The sequence below is a fragment of the Oreochromis niloticus genome, linkage group LG3, assembly GCF_001858045.2.
Source record: "Oreochromis niloticus isolate F11D_XX linkage group LG3, O_niloticus_UMD_NMBU, whole genome shotgun sequence".
In the NCBI taxonomy this organism is placed as follows: domain Eukaryota; kingdom Metazoa; phylum Chordata; class Actinopteri; order Cichliformes; family Cichlidae; genus Oreochromis; species Oreochromis niloticus.
In genome coordinates, this window is record NC_031967.2 from 60,540,910 (window position 1) to 60,555,612 (window position 14,703).

At 39.9% G+C, this 14,703-nt stretch overlaps 1 protein-coding gene, 1 long non-coding RNA gene and 1 pseudogene across 2 annotated transcripts in view; 1 reads left to right on the plus strand and 2 right to left on the minus strand.

Moving 5' to 3' along the window:
• The first annotated feature begins 748 nt into the window (after positions 1–748).
• LOC112845997 (programmed cell death 1 ligand 1-like) lies at positions 749–4,750 on the plus strand. Its single transcript, XM_025905181.1, has 3 exons — positions 749–847; positions 2,567–2,884; positions 4,683–4,750. Exons 1-3 carry the CDS (start codon positions 775–777, stop codon positions 4,748–4,750), a joined length of 459 nt encoding a protein of 152 aa, XP_025760966.1. The 5' UTR covers positions 749–774.
• Positions 4,751–7,231: 2,481 nt separating this feature from the next.
• LOC109202512 (piggyBac transposable element-derived protein 4-like) lies at positions 7,232–8,763 on the minus strand (annotated as a pseudogene).
• Positions 8,764–10,188: 1,425 nt separating this feature from the next.
• LOC109194388 (uncharacterized) overlaps positions 10,189–14,703 on the minus strand; it is a 71,649-nt gene continuing 67,134 nt past the window's right edge. The window contains exon 4 of the long non-coding RNA XR_268370.4: positions 10,189–10,439. This is a non-coding gene — a long non-coding RNA (uncharacterized LOC109194388). The remainder of the gene's footprint in view (positions 10,440–14,703) is intronic.

Below are 14,703 nucleotides of genomic sequence, written 5' to 3' on the forward strand. Positions count from 1 at the left end.
AGCTCGTCATATTGCAGCCACAGAAATTCCTATGTCCATGAAACCATAAAGCTGCACTTTCTTTTTGCCTTAGTCTGATTTGTGTATAGGCTTTTCTTTGGCTGTCACTTCTTCTCCCTGACTGGTCTTATTTGGCTCAGCAGAACTAAAATATATATCCTGCTGTTTTTACACACGCACTCACACAACGCTCAGAGATTCTCTTTGCGATCAACCTCTCACATGTTTAAGCTTGCTGCGGGAGATTGTCATGTTTGCATAGTAAACTAACGATTGATAAGAAGATGTCAGAGGAATTGGTGCGCAAATTATCGTCACCCACCAATCAGTACTGTCGCTCTCTATACACAGTTCGCTCGATTGCAAAGTGAAAGCAAAAAACAAGCGCAAATCCAAACGCGATTTCAATATGTCACATATTGACAGTGGTTCACCGATGCCAATGACATAATTATAATAATGCGAGCCCTGAACAGGAAGCTGCTGAGTGTCGAAATGATTGTTCTGTATGCGTATGCATGTGTGGTTCTTGGAACGGAAATGACAGTAGGGGTTACACATTACTTGGAGGAACAGACTGTGAGGCGAGGCTGGGAGGAGTCACTCATCTACCGGGGAGGCACAGCCAGTGTTAGCGAAACAGTGAATAATCGACAGCACGCTTATCCAATAACAAGCGCGGACATGAAGCATGACAAAAGGAAGAAACAAAAACAACCGGCTCCACTCTCCCACATTAATTCACTCGTGCACTTTGAGTGTGCCTAATGAAACATGTTTGCTGTAACATCTCCGTTGCTCAGCTGGACTTTACTGTCTGTCTCCCTCGTGGGGTTTACCTGTGCAGGTGAGTTTTATTTTAAATCCTATCGATTTATTTCTTACCCGCTGTTAGATGTTCGAGCTGCTTTAGTTTCAGCTGCTCACAGAGAGGACGCAGGTCTCCTGTCACCAAACCTCTTCTGTCATGTTAGAAAGTGGATGTTAGTGTTTAGATGTTCTCACACACGTTTACATAACAGTTTGTATAATGAAGCTGTGAAGAGAAGAGATTTTATTACTGCATTAACTTTAAAGTGGTGTCAGATAAACATGGACAAACTGCTGTAAAGGTTTATTATTATTGATTCATTGATTAAAAGTTCTTCTCAGAGTGTTTATTTGTTTAATAATTTTTAAAGACAATGTATCATTTTTTGTACCACTTTACAATTTTGTACTACTTTGTGTTGGGCTGTCACAGAAAAACTCAGTAAAAACATTTGAGTTTGTGGTTGTAAGGTGACAAAATGTGTAAAATTTCAAGGGGTATGAAAACTTTTTCAAGGCACAGTATATGCAGGTATATGTATGTTTGTTTCATATGCCTGAAATATGCCAAGGTGATGAAAGCTCATCATCACCTTGAGAGCATTTTAGTAAGTTTCGGCACACAGATAAAGGCTAATAACACATGAAATTTCACAAATATGTCATATATTTTATTAGGTACTGTGACAAAGTGGATGAGCAGTTGCAATGCTCTCCTTTTGTCCCATTTGAGTTGACCTTTTTTGCACATTACTCTGTTTCTATTTATTTGCTATGATTTGCCATTTGTTGAGTAACATTGCTGCACTCACTATCCCGGTTTGTTTGTGTAAGCATTCTGTTGCCAGCAAAACAAACATTCTGCAAATTGAGGCAAATACCCAGTTACATGTTTCTTTATATTTTATTTCATCACAGATTGTTTCTTTCCAGTCTTCATGTGGGTCAGGTGTGGGAAACGCCTTCTTCTTCTTCTGTATAGGGTTTATTGGCGGTTGGCAAACAGCAAAATGGTGCATTACCGCCACCAACTGGTGTGGAGGTGGGAAACACCTGACTAGCATTTTCTCGTTTTAAGTCCTGCTGATGTGACATCAAGCGGAGGGGTTTCTTTTTCCATAGAAATGCTTCATTTTGTTTTTTTCAAGTTCTGAAGGGGTTTCTTGAATCTTGTTTTTGTAAATAGAGACGTTTATTTACGTAAATGTGCCAATTAGAAGTGTGAGGAGGTTTTGTGTCTTTTTAATCATCTGTGTAGAGTTTTAGATCCCTCAGTTTAAGTGAGTGGTACTGGCTGGGCAATTGGAGGGAAATTGATGGCCCTATTTAAAGCCAGATTCAGAGGAGAGGAGAGGTGAGCTGTGTTACCAGATCCATGAACTGATGAGTTTTGTTAATTGAGTTACTTTGGGGAAAAGTTTTGTTATGTTACACATTAAATTAAGTTTACTGTAAATAAATTGTTCACCTCTGCAAACCTGAAATATCTGCGTAGTCTGCTTCCCTACAACCTTCCTTGACATTCGAGTCTGACTACCTCACAGGAACATGTTTGATTATTTTCTTAATGTGAGAACAATCAGGACACAGTTTGTTTCACAGATGCAGGTTCATATTGTGTGTATGATGAACATTTAGCCTAATGTGCTGAACCCAGTGTGTACAACTCTTTGCCTGTAGCCCAGCTGATTGGCTGGTGTAGAAGTAAACAGATCAAACTTTCATCTGTAACCTCTCTGCTCTGCTTCCTTTTCAGACCACAAAAACGTCACAGCTGAGTCTGGACACAACGTCATTCTGACATGTCGAGCTCCAAACAACAACATAGTAGTAAAATGGAGCAGAGCTGATCTGGAGTCAGAATATGTTCTTTTGTACCGGGACGATCTGTCTGTTCCAGACGACCAGCATCCATCATATAAGGACCGGGCGGATCTACAGGACAGACAGATGAAGGATGGAGACGTGTCTCTGATTCTGAACAATGTGACGATTAATGACACTGGAACATACGAGTGTCATATCTTTGTGAGAAAAACACGATCATGGAAACCCATCAGCATCATCAGCCTGAGTGTTGTTGATCCTCCAGGTGAGTGAGTAGAGTTGAGTGTGTGTGTGATCAGAGGTGAAGCTGCTTCCTGGTTGTTGATGTTTGTTTCTAAAGATGTTGTTGATGAGACTTTGTAGAAAGCAGCTGGTCTGAGTGATGTGATCAGAGTGCAGTAGATAATGTCTGACAGCAGTTTGAAGAGGAAATGGATTCTGTTCTGTTCTTCACTCATCACCTACCTGACAGCTGACACCTCACACCTGTTTCTCACCTGCAGGTCAGACAGGAGGACACACAGAGGATGGAGGGAAGGAGGATGAAATTGGTAGAAGACATCATGGTGGACTGGTAGCTTTTGGTTTGTTACTTGCTGTGATCATTTTTGTGGTCGCTGTTGTGATCTCTAAAAAAAGGAAGAATGATCCTCCTCTTCCTGATGAAGAAGCAAAGAAGGAGATGATCTGAAAGAAAACAGGATGACAGGAGCGAGAGAGAGAGAGAGCACATTAAACCCAATAAAAAATGTTTAACTTTAATATGACATATTAAAATATATACGTACAGATGGATAGTTGTATGAGGGTAACATCACGAGGAGAACAAACAGAATATAAACCAGTGTGTTTCACAGTGAATGTGCTCAGGTCTGAGCTGCTGTGTGGACCATTTTAGTTTAATATCAGAAGCTGTTTTAGTTACATTTGATTGCCCCAGAATGATAACAGCTCCACACCATCTGATAAGTTTTGGTTGAAGATTTATGTAAAGCAAAGTGTCAGAGAAACTCTTGGATCTGTGTCGGCTCCTCTTGATCTCAGTGCTTTGATCCTGTGGATCACTGCAGATGTTTAGAGACCTTGATAGAGACTCTCAGAGTTTTTAACTGGATTAAATTGCAAAGATGGAGGATTATTTGTTCATGTTGATGAATGTTCATCCAGGAGCTACAAACTGAACTATGGTGTTCCACAGGGGTCAATTCTGGGACCAGTGCTTTTAACATTTACAGGCTGTAACTTCATGATGTCATCAGGAGACGGAATGAGTACACACAAGTACAGTGATGATACACGACTTTATGTTGCTGTGTCTCCTGATGACACAGAGCCAATCAGATCTCTCTGCAACTTGCATATTAATTCCTGGATGGCAGCAAACTTCCTCCAACTCAATCAGGACAAAACTGAGCTTTTATCAGCAGCTCTGAGGCTCATAAAGAAACTTCATAGCAAAATTCAGACTCTTCCACTAAACCTGTGTGAGCAGGTTAAAAGCCTTCAGGTCTTATTTGATCCAGAACTCACATTTGAAATTCACATTTAAAACTTTTGTCAAAAATATTCTAAAACTAAATTTTCACATTTAAAGAATTGCAACAGTTTCTCTCTCAAGCCAATACAGAGACCTTGACTCTAGTTTTCATCTCCTGAAGGACTGATTGCTGAAATGCTTGTTTCTCTAGTTTTTCAAAGAAATCTTTGTCACTGCTGCAGCTGCTTCAAAACTTGAGTCATTTCTAAAATTATTTTATTGTTTTTAACACTCAGCGGTTCAGGACCTTCTTCTCTTTCTGATTTACTTTTATTCTACGAGCACTTCAGAGCCCTCAGGTCCTCAGACAGCTGACTGTTGTCTTTTATTAAACATGCTGCACGTTTCTTTTTAGTTTGTTAGTTTAACATTTGTGTCTGTTTATTTTATCTTACTTTTCATCTATTTACTATTTTCTTTGCACCATTTTGTTTTTTCCATTTCTATCATATTAAATCTATTCTTAGTGTCATTGTTATGTTATTTATTGTTTCTTTTTCATCTCCAGTGTTTCTGTATGATGAGTGTCTGATGTCTCTGTGGGAGTGGGGATGGAGGGGTGATGAGACGGTGTAGTGGAGGTGATGTGTGTGTATTTTTTTCTGCTTCAGTGATCAGAGGTCTGCACTGTGGAGCAGGATTTAGTCTCATCCAGGTAACTACAGGGTTAACTCTGGTTTTACTGTAATATTAAGATGGTTCACTTCTCATTCCCAGTTTATGCTTCAGTGGGAAATCTCTGCTGATTACTGTGATTGAAATTTTCACCAGGTGTTGGTAACAACATACAATCCACACATGCAAAGCAATCAAACCATAGATGTCCATAAATGATCTGTAATGATAAGAAATGTCAAAGGGAAAAAGTATCGAGCATGTTTACTGAAATGTATTTAATCCTTTGAGCCTTTGTTGGTGATGATTGTTTTAACGTTCCTCCTGTACGGAGAAACTTGTCTCAGGTGTGACTTTGGCCCATTCTTGGCTCTTTGACTGCATTTCTTGCTGTTTTGTACCGGCTCCATGTCTTTCTGTATCTCTTTGCAAGTGCTCCATGGCTCTTGAACAACTCTTCTGATAATTGTTTTCACTCCTCTGTCTGAAATCTTATGGGAGCACCTGTTCAGGTTCAAGTGTGATCTATGTGGGCATCAGTAACTCAGAAAGTCTGTTTGACATTAAACATGAGGGTCAAACTCAGTCACTCAGTTTAAATGTTCTTCTGTGTTTCAGTGTTTCACAGTCTTTGTAAGTGTAGATGGACTTCATCTAAAAGCAGACAGAGACATGAGGAAAGTTTCTCAGGTATCAGAAAGCTGCTTCCAACAGGACCCCGTGTGAGCTCCAGATGTGGCCTCAGATTTTCATCTTCTTTTGTTTTTGTGGCTCACATGTGATATAGACATCAGTGTGGATTGTTCAATGATTTTGTGACTGATGGATGAGAAACAGGACTTATCTCTATTTAAAGTGTGTACTGTACATATTTGAAGGCTGAACACTGACCTCATCCTCAGAGCACTGAGGTGTGAGAGAGTAACTGAGAGTCAAAGCTGTCTGCACTCTGAGAGGATGAAAACTGTACAATTACTTTGTCTGTGGGTTCATTGGTGCTGAAGCTCAGTGGGGCTCAGATGTTTCAGCACCAAGGACAGCGAGTGTCCCCTCCAGGGTCTGTCCGTCTGCCTGCAGTGAGCTCTGTTACCAGAAGGAGACGACCGGCCTGTGGGCCACCACTGCTCGTGTTGTTGTAGTGGAGTCTTAACACACAAAGAGCTGAAGTGTTAAAAACAATGAAAAGTGTGACTGCTGTCACTGTCTGTGCTTTTCATGCTTTATTTATTTGGGATTTGAACTTTTTTGGGCCCTTAGTACAAACTAAGCACCTTTGAGATGTGGTGAAACAGGAGAGTTACATCATGCTGTGAGATAATGTCATGTCAACATGAACCAGAACATCAGAGGAAAGTTTCCAGCACCTTGTTGAATCTGCTGTGAAGCATTAAAACAACTCTGAAAGCAAAAAGGTGGCCTGTCCTAGTACTGGGAAGGTGTACCTAATAAAGTGGCCAGCGAGTGTATATTACTGTAATGAAACAAAAACTGTGAACATATTTGTTTATATATATTTTGTTTTACTCACTGTCAGTGAAAACATGTGTCACAGGGCTTTTATTGTACAGAGCTGAGCACTCCTGATCCTGTGTGATGTCACTGAGCAGGTTGTGTGGAGACATTAAACTTTTAGTGGCGCAGACTCAGAGTGCTGTTAAACCTTAATGTCAGTAGATGGCAGCACAGGCCACTTAATCTTGGCTGCATCAAAGTAAAAACTCTCAGTCATTAAAGAATGAAACTTTAAAAACCTTTAAAATGAATACCAGCTAAACTATCGTCTGCTTTGAGTTGATGTCACACCTGTTACCCGTCACACTGTTTATTAATTAAGTAAAGGATCGCCATAATATTACAAACCACATTTGTACCTGTTAAAAGAAGTGAAACGTAAATTCATTCATATCTCACAGTGACACAGACAGCTGTAACATCAAACATCACATAAACAGTGATTCATTCCTCTTTGAACTTTAATCCTTGTATTATGTTGAAAATAATCACATTGATCATGTTGTAGGTCATTTTGACCCGTACTGTGTAAATCCACTCAGAATTGTCAAAAAACATTCAAATAAAGCAATTAAACAATAGCAACTTTATTTTCCATTAGATAAACATGTAGAACACAGACATACAGTTTGACTTTCCATAATTTTTTTAAGAACAATTTAGTAAAAGTTTTTCCTTCTTTACAAACATATTTCTTTTGAACTTGCCCGATTTTCTCAGTTTTTCAGTGTTCAACATTTTCAATTTTGTCCACATGATGGACAGAATGTGACTGTGTGCTTTCTGCAGATGTACTTCTTGCATTTCTCACAAACAGTGCTTGTTTTAATGTCTTCTCGTGAGGGACAGACCTGGCATCTTTTCCGTTTCTTTATACCTGGCTCCACTGAATCCACTGCAGATTGGTTGGATGGTGCACACTTGGCCTTTTCAATGACAGCTGCTGCTGCTGGAGATCGAGCTGGTCTGACTCGTCTGGATCTTGGGAGTGACAAGACTTTTTCCCAGTTCTTCCAGGAAAAGCCGACATTGGTACAATTTACCTGCATTCCAATGTTGGTTGATTTCAGTCCACAGGACATTGGCATTGTAAGCAGACACATCCAAAATTTTGTAGAAAATTACCAAGGGCCAACGAGCTGTCTTGCGCTGGCAGCTGTATGTCGCTGTGACTTTGTCAAGATTGTCTACTCCTTTGGTGCAGTTGTAGTCTAGGATCATTTGTGGTTTTTTTGTCTTCTCTTGTGCTCAGAGATGCATCTGTGTGCATTGTGCTCATGACAAGAACATTCTTGTTTTTCTTTGGGCAGCATGAAACAACTGTTGCTTTCTCAGTGAAAACAAATAATGATGAATGCAGAGATCTTCCCTGCATCTTCAAAATTTCACTGGCAAGTTCTGGCTTATTTCTTCTGCTTGTTCCCAACATCAGCTTTCTCTTCTGAAGTTCCTCTCCAAGCCAGTAAGATGTAAAGAAATTGTCACAGGTGATGTTATGCCCTTGCAGCCCTTCACTCACCTGCAGCACCACACACATCCCCTGATTCTTCTCAGATGCTCCTCCACACTTGCATATTCTATGTATATGACAGAGGCACACATGTTGTTTGATTTTCACCACAGACTGTCCATATTTTGATGCCATACTTGGCCGGCTTGTTGGGCATATACTGTCAGAAAGGACAGCGACCCCTGAATGGGACAAGGAGCTCGTCAAGGTAACGTGGGGACCAGGGTTGTACAACAAAGGTAGAATTTCCACCCATTTATCCCATACATCTCTGATTGCAGCACATTTGTCTCTTTCACGTCGACCAGCTCTGGTTTCATGGTTGTCAAATCTGATCACACGAGATATCTTGAGAAATGTCTCCAAAGACATTGTTGCTCCAAGGATTGACCTTCCATCCTCTTCATTCCATAGACTTGCAGTTGCTTCTCCCTTGGACCTGTATACTCCAGCTAATATCAGAATTCCAATATAAGCATGTGAGTCAGTCTGATCCAGTGGCTTCCATTTCTCTCTCCAAGTTAGTCATGTCCAGTATAATCCTCTCTATTGGAGGGGATATGAAGAGTTAAAATGCTGATTGAATGTCATCAACTCGTTTGATGGCAAATCTTGTAGGAGCAGGAGTCATTTTGATGACATTAGAAGATGACAGCCTGACTCGACTTCGGTTTGGTGATAATGACCATTTTATATTACCATCTTTAGATGTCCATGTCTCCTCTGTGGATGATGATTGCTGCATTCCTTGGTTTTCATTTAATGTAGAGATGGCGGCACACTCCCCCTCAGAATCCTCCTCCTCGTCTGAAAATTGGCGGTCTGGATCATCAATAACATTGTCCTCGGCCTCTGAAAGATCCTCAGTCTCTGAAACATCTTCTTCTTCATCACTATCCCAGTTGAAAAGCAGTGATAAAGCTTCTTCCGCCGTCAACCTTCTGGAGCTCATTTTTGGTGTTGAAATGACATGAAAACAGGGACAAGAGTAGGGGAGAGAAAGTTTCTCGCATACACACCTGGGTCTGATGTATATTCAGAGGCAGTCAAGACAAAGTGCATCAAAGAGAAATTTTTATTTTGGATCTGAACAACTTTTTACTTACATAAAAGTGTGCGGGTCATAAACTTTCATGAAGAAAAAGAAAGGATGACCAGTACTAGGGCTGGGCTATATCATACCATACATGGTAATACCGGTATAATGTTGGGCAACGATAGGAAAATGAAATATCGTGATAGAATATGGGTAAAACGCGCATGCGCAGTGCCTTTGTTTACATACACACATGGCGGCGACGCAGAATGAGAAGAGCGAAAGTGGATTGTTGAGTGAAACAGATGAACCACAACTGGTTTGTAAAAATGCTGCAACTTCAGTGGTGTGGAACTGGTTTAGCTTTCGTCCGTCAGATACACAACAAAGCACTATTTTTGGTAGAGCATGCTAGCGGGCCGTCGTTATTACCGTGTTGTTTGGAAAATACGGCATACTTAAAATCAATGCTTTCATTTTTCTGAAAATCGACCTTATAATCCCGCGTGCCTTATGTATGAATTCTGGTTGTGTTTACTGACCTCGAAACGATTTTATGTACACGGCGCTCGAAAATCTGTCAAATGTTTTAGTACGACTTTGCTAAGCTACGAAGCCGCACCGCTTGATGGATTGTCGGAGCATTACGGCTACCGTAGGCAGGCGCCTCGCGGAGTGATACGTACTGTGCTTCAACATAATATCACCGTACTGTGTGTGTATAACGTCTTTGTAAGTTTTGTGGATATTATACATGGTTATGCTGAGGATATGTCGGCCAGTTTCCACTGGAAATGCCTTTTGGTTAAACTGTCAGCGAGGAATTTGCACTGTTACATTTTTATATAACTTTAATGCACATAAAAAACAGCTGCTTGTTTAAGTGAAAATACATTGATGGGGTTTTTTGCACTAATAAAGTTGTGGAGGTGTAAAGTAGTTTGTCTAGTGTCAATTATATCGTCAGTTATATCGTTATCGCAAATTTTCAAATGTATATCGTGATAAATATTTTTGGACATATCGCCCTGCTCTAACCAGTACTTTGGTAAACACAAAAACTGGAATCGGTCAAATTGACCCTTAACATAATAAGAAGGTTAAATAAACACATTAAAGAGATTTTGTTTGACTCCTTTTTCCACTTTAGTCTTACTTTATGAAAACTTGCTGCTGAGCACTTTAGTTATAAAGCAGAGGTTAAAATGATCGTCTGAGTCTCCAGGATGTCTCAGGCTGAATGAGGACAGATGTTACAGATGTTGTCTGTTCCTGCAGCTTTTACTTTGTGGCTGAAGTCGACTCATGCTTGTTCTTTGTTATCTCAGACAGGTGTGTGGGTTAGCCACAAGAATTCATGTTTCCATCAGACAGAAACAACCAGTGAGGCGCAGACACACACTCACATTTCACATCTTCTGAGGTTTCCTTCATGAGGAGAACAAACAGAATATAAACCAGTGTGTTTACAGTGAATGTGTCAGGTCTGAGCTGCTGTGTGGACCAGTTAGAGAGCAGCAGCTGGATTCCAGTGGTTGGACTGGTGGACGACTTCAGTGAGGAGTAGATGACATTTGGCTCTGGTAGAAACTCTGCACACACAAACACACAGGAGGAGAATATCAGCACAAAGCAGAGCCTCTCTGTTCTCTTTATATACAGAGTTTAAGTTTGACATGAACTTTCTAACAGCGTGTGTCATTCATAATGCTGCGTTCTACTTTTTCAGTTTTTCACACATTATTTTGTCATATTTAATAACACGTGAACATCTTAGTAACATGTTTACCATCTGTTTATTTAAAGTCAGGTTGTTGTTGTTTTTTTCATTTTATGTTTAGAATATAACAGTTGTTCTCAAATGGTGGTACACATACCACTGGCGGTACATGGGAAGTCTAAAAAAATTAAAGATTAAATATAATATAGCATGTTCTGATTGAGGGATTTGTGAAAAATTCAAACGTACAGCTCTGCTATCACTTCAGACATAAATGAAGAAAGAAAACTAAAAAAGCTATGTCAGCATAACATAAACAGTGAAGCTGGAGGATGAACGCTAACCTTTTCCACTCAATAAAAGTTAACGTGAGGGTTCCTGATGGTCAGGAACAAATGTAATCACATGGCAGGATGCTGTAAAAGGACCAAACTTCAGTCAGGAGAACAACTGAGATAATCCATCCACAATATGAGGTTAATCATTAATATACAGCTGCATGGGCTGGGCTGTAGTTACATCGTAAGAGTTTAAAAACTGAGCTTTAAAATAAACAGTGGTAATAAAAACCGAGAGAAGCCGACAGTGATCACTGACTGTTTTTTTTTTTTAAGGGCTTGTTCAGAAATAGAAGACGATATAAAACATTAAAACATGTTAAAAAACAACAGCCTTAATAAACACAGAGTAGTTTGGGCCTGGAAGCAGGATTCATACGTCATCACTGAAAGACCTTAATATCCAACCAGCTGTGAATGATTTAATGCAGTGCAGCTGTTATTATCACTTGTCACATCCTGTTTATGACAGTTAAAATAAATAACAATCATATAAGAAATAAAACTGTCTTGTGTAAACTGTATATGGTGTTAAATAGGCCTGTGCTACTGTATAATAAGGTTGGTACTTTAGGAGGTGCTAAGGTGCTACTCATTGTGAAAAGAGAAGCACTGGATAATGAGCGCTGTTCATGCACAATCTGAGGTGTCGCGCAGTTAGGAGGCATGATGGACCAATATGGCAATGCCATGATGATCCATTTGGCAAAATAAATCCATTGGGTATCCTTGTTGGTCTTCAGACAACAATTCTGACGGCTAAAGATCCAAATGGGACAGGCAAAAAAAAAAAAAAAAAAAAAAGGAAGCATGGACTCATTACTGAAAGGACGTGATTAACGACCGGGTGGTGACATTATCCCCAGACAGTGGAGAACCTGCCAGGATCAATACACACCAAGCCTCAGGCCTGAATAACATGAATAAAATAAATAAAATGTTTTAAAATGTTTTTACAATAAAATCTTCGTGCCCTCCCAGCACAAACACCTCCTCCAACCACACACACCCATATACACCTACTGCAGTTCATTTCACCCTCAAACCTTTTGTAAACAATTAAAGAAATTAAAGTAAACTGCAATAAATTACGGGTTGCAGTAAAATAAACCACTACCTCTTTTAAATAACAGGAAAACAAACCATCTTTATGCTGTAATCATTTTATGTGTAGTTATTTTTTGTACTTTGTTTTTACTCTGTAAGATTATTCAACACTACTATCAATACAGTTTTCAAAAAATGCCACTCTGTGCAAAATGGGTTAAAAAACAAACAATTGTGGGATACCGTTTGTCCGTGATTTGGACATCATATTTTCTAGACTTCTGTGTGGGTGTCAGTTTCACTTCTCTTATCACTGCCATCTAGACAGTCCAGTGACACACTGTTGAGCACTCCTACAAGCATACACATACTTTTTTTTTTTTTTTGCCTGCCTTTTGGTTCTTTTGCCATCAGAATTATTGTCTAAAGGCAAAGAAAAATGTCCCACGGATTTACTTTACCAAATAGACCATTACGGCAAGGCTGGGATGGTCCATTTGATTCACCTTTTATTGTTTATTTTATTTTCACTTGTTAAATACGGGACAGACTTGACTGGGGGTAAGAAAGAGTAAAAGAAAAACAGTGGAGAAGAGGGACGGGGAAAAAGGGCAAAAAACAAAACCTAACAAAATAAGCAGACAAAAAATACATATATCGATCACCTGGATCACCTGTTGAGAAAGAAAAAAGAGAAAACAAGCAGGAAAAAAAGAGCAATATAATAAACAACATCACGATGACCTATGGGAATGTAACAATAAATACTAAATATTGAATATTATTGTGCAGCACGTAAGATCGACAGTGCACAGTGTGCTTTGAGGTAGGAGCCAAAAAGGGTGTAGTTTGTGTGTGTGTGATAGTGATGGGATTTCCGGCTCTTTTTAGAGAACCGGCTCTTTCGGCTCCGAACCAGCTCTTCATGTTGTTTTGTTGCTTTAATTAATTAATTAATTAATTATCAACAACAATATTAAATTATGCACAAAAGGAATTAGTAATGTAAAAAAAAAAACGTGGTTTTATTTGTGCATGTTTACATATAAATATATGCGGTGGCCCCTAGAGACGAAACAAGTACAAATTCCAAAGCACATTTCTAGCGTTAACTGAACTTCCAAAACAGAGCTACCTAGATCACTTAAATCACACAATCGAATTCATATTTCTATTGTTTTTGTATTAATACACAGGGGCAGGGATAGCTCAGTAGGTAAAAGCGGTTACCCCATCATTGGAAGGTCGGGGGTTCGAATCCCCTGAACGGCTACCCTGAGGTACCCCTGAGCAAGGTACCGTCCCCACACACTGCTCCCCGGGCGCCGCACTGGTGGCTGACCACTGCTTCACTGATTGAATCGGTTAAATGCAGAGAAGAATATATATATGTATATATATATTTATATATATATTCAAATAATAATACCTGTTATTACCGCACACGCAATCTGATTGTTGGTACTTCCTGGCTTGTGTAGCCACTGTTATTACCGCACACGCAATCTGATTGTTGGTACTTCCTGGCTTGTGTAGCCACTGTTATTACCGCACACGCAATCTGATTGTTGGTACTTCCTGGCTTGTGTAGCCACTAGGTAACAAAAGCTCAACACAGCCCCTAGCATCCTGGAGCACTTCTGTTGTGTTTTCGAGTTTGTTCGTGCTTCGGAGTTTGTACGTGTTTTGGAGTTTGTACATGTTTTGGAGTGTGTACATGTTTTGTCTCTAGGGGCCACTGTAAATATACTTTTATTTATTCACTCCACATAAAATGTAATAAATAAATTATAATATAGAAAAACCAACTATTTACATTTCATACATTTCAACTTTTAACTACTTAAATTTTCAGCTTTTTCCTTTTAAACAAATTTAAAGTGAAACAACACAAAACACTGCAAACCACAACACAATAAAATATAACTTAAAATATAGGGGGAAAGGGTGCACTGATGGGTGGACAGTTCTTAGGTTCCTGTGCATGTTGTGTGTGGATCGGCTCTATATGATATCCTTTTCTTTAAGACTTTCTTGTAGACTCTACACTCTGCCTTTGTTTTGTCAATAAGATTGAAATGGTTCCAGACTTTGTTACTTTTCTTGGTGTCACTTTTCTTTACTGTACCTTTCCAATGTGACGGTGTTGTCCCTTGTTGTTGCTCTCGGCTCTCTTTCTTTCCCTGTCCCTCCTGCTCTTGTTGTGTGCTACTGCTTTTGGCCCCGCCCCCTCAGCTCAGCACTGAGCAGAGGGGGAGGGGCGCAAATGCAAGGCTCTGTTTGCTGTCTCCGCTCAGCGCAAATACTTTACTTGCAGCATGAAGCAAAAAAAGGGAAAGAGAGGGCAAGAGAAAGAAAAAAAAACCCCAGGGCTCCCAAAAAGGAGGCGGCTCGCATCGTTTACTTCAAAGATCCGGCTCTAAGATCCATTTCGTTCGCGACCGACCCATCACTAGTGTGTGATCACCCGTGTGTACACCTTGTATTTAAAAGGTTCCTTCATGTAATGATCTGCTAGAGGGTGTGGGGGGCCACTGCTCCGTCCTCCAGGGCATGAAGCAGGTACATACTTACACACAACGATAGGATTAGGGATACAGATACAGCTGCAAAATCGTATGTTGGACTACTTAGAACTACTTTTATAACACAGGACAACAGGTTATGAAAATGTGGAAATTTCACAGATGTAAATCTGTAACACTTTTGGACGCTGTGATGACACCCAGCCCTAGTGAGTAGCCTAGGCCT

Bases quoted from the DNA above. Each gene is read 5' to 3' on its own strand.
- LOC112845997 (XM_025905181.1), top strand. From the start codon at position 775: ATGTTTGCTGTAACATCTCCGTTGCTCAGCTGGACTTTACTGTCTGTC. The intron at 848-2,566 runs GTGAGTTTTATT...CTTCCTTTTCAG, and splicing joins CGTGGGGTTTACCTGTGCAG to ACCACAAAAACGTCACAGCT. The intron at 2,885-4,682 runs GTGTTGTTGATC...TTTCATCTCCAG, and splicing joins CATCAGCATCATCAGCCTGA to TGTTTCTGTATGATGAGTGT.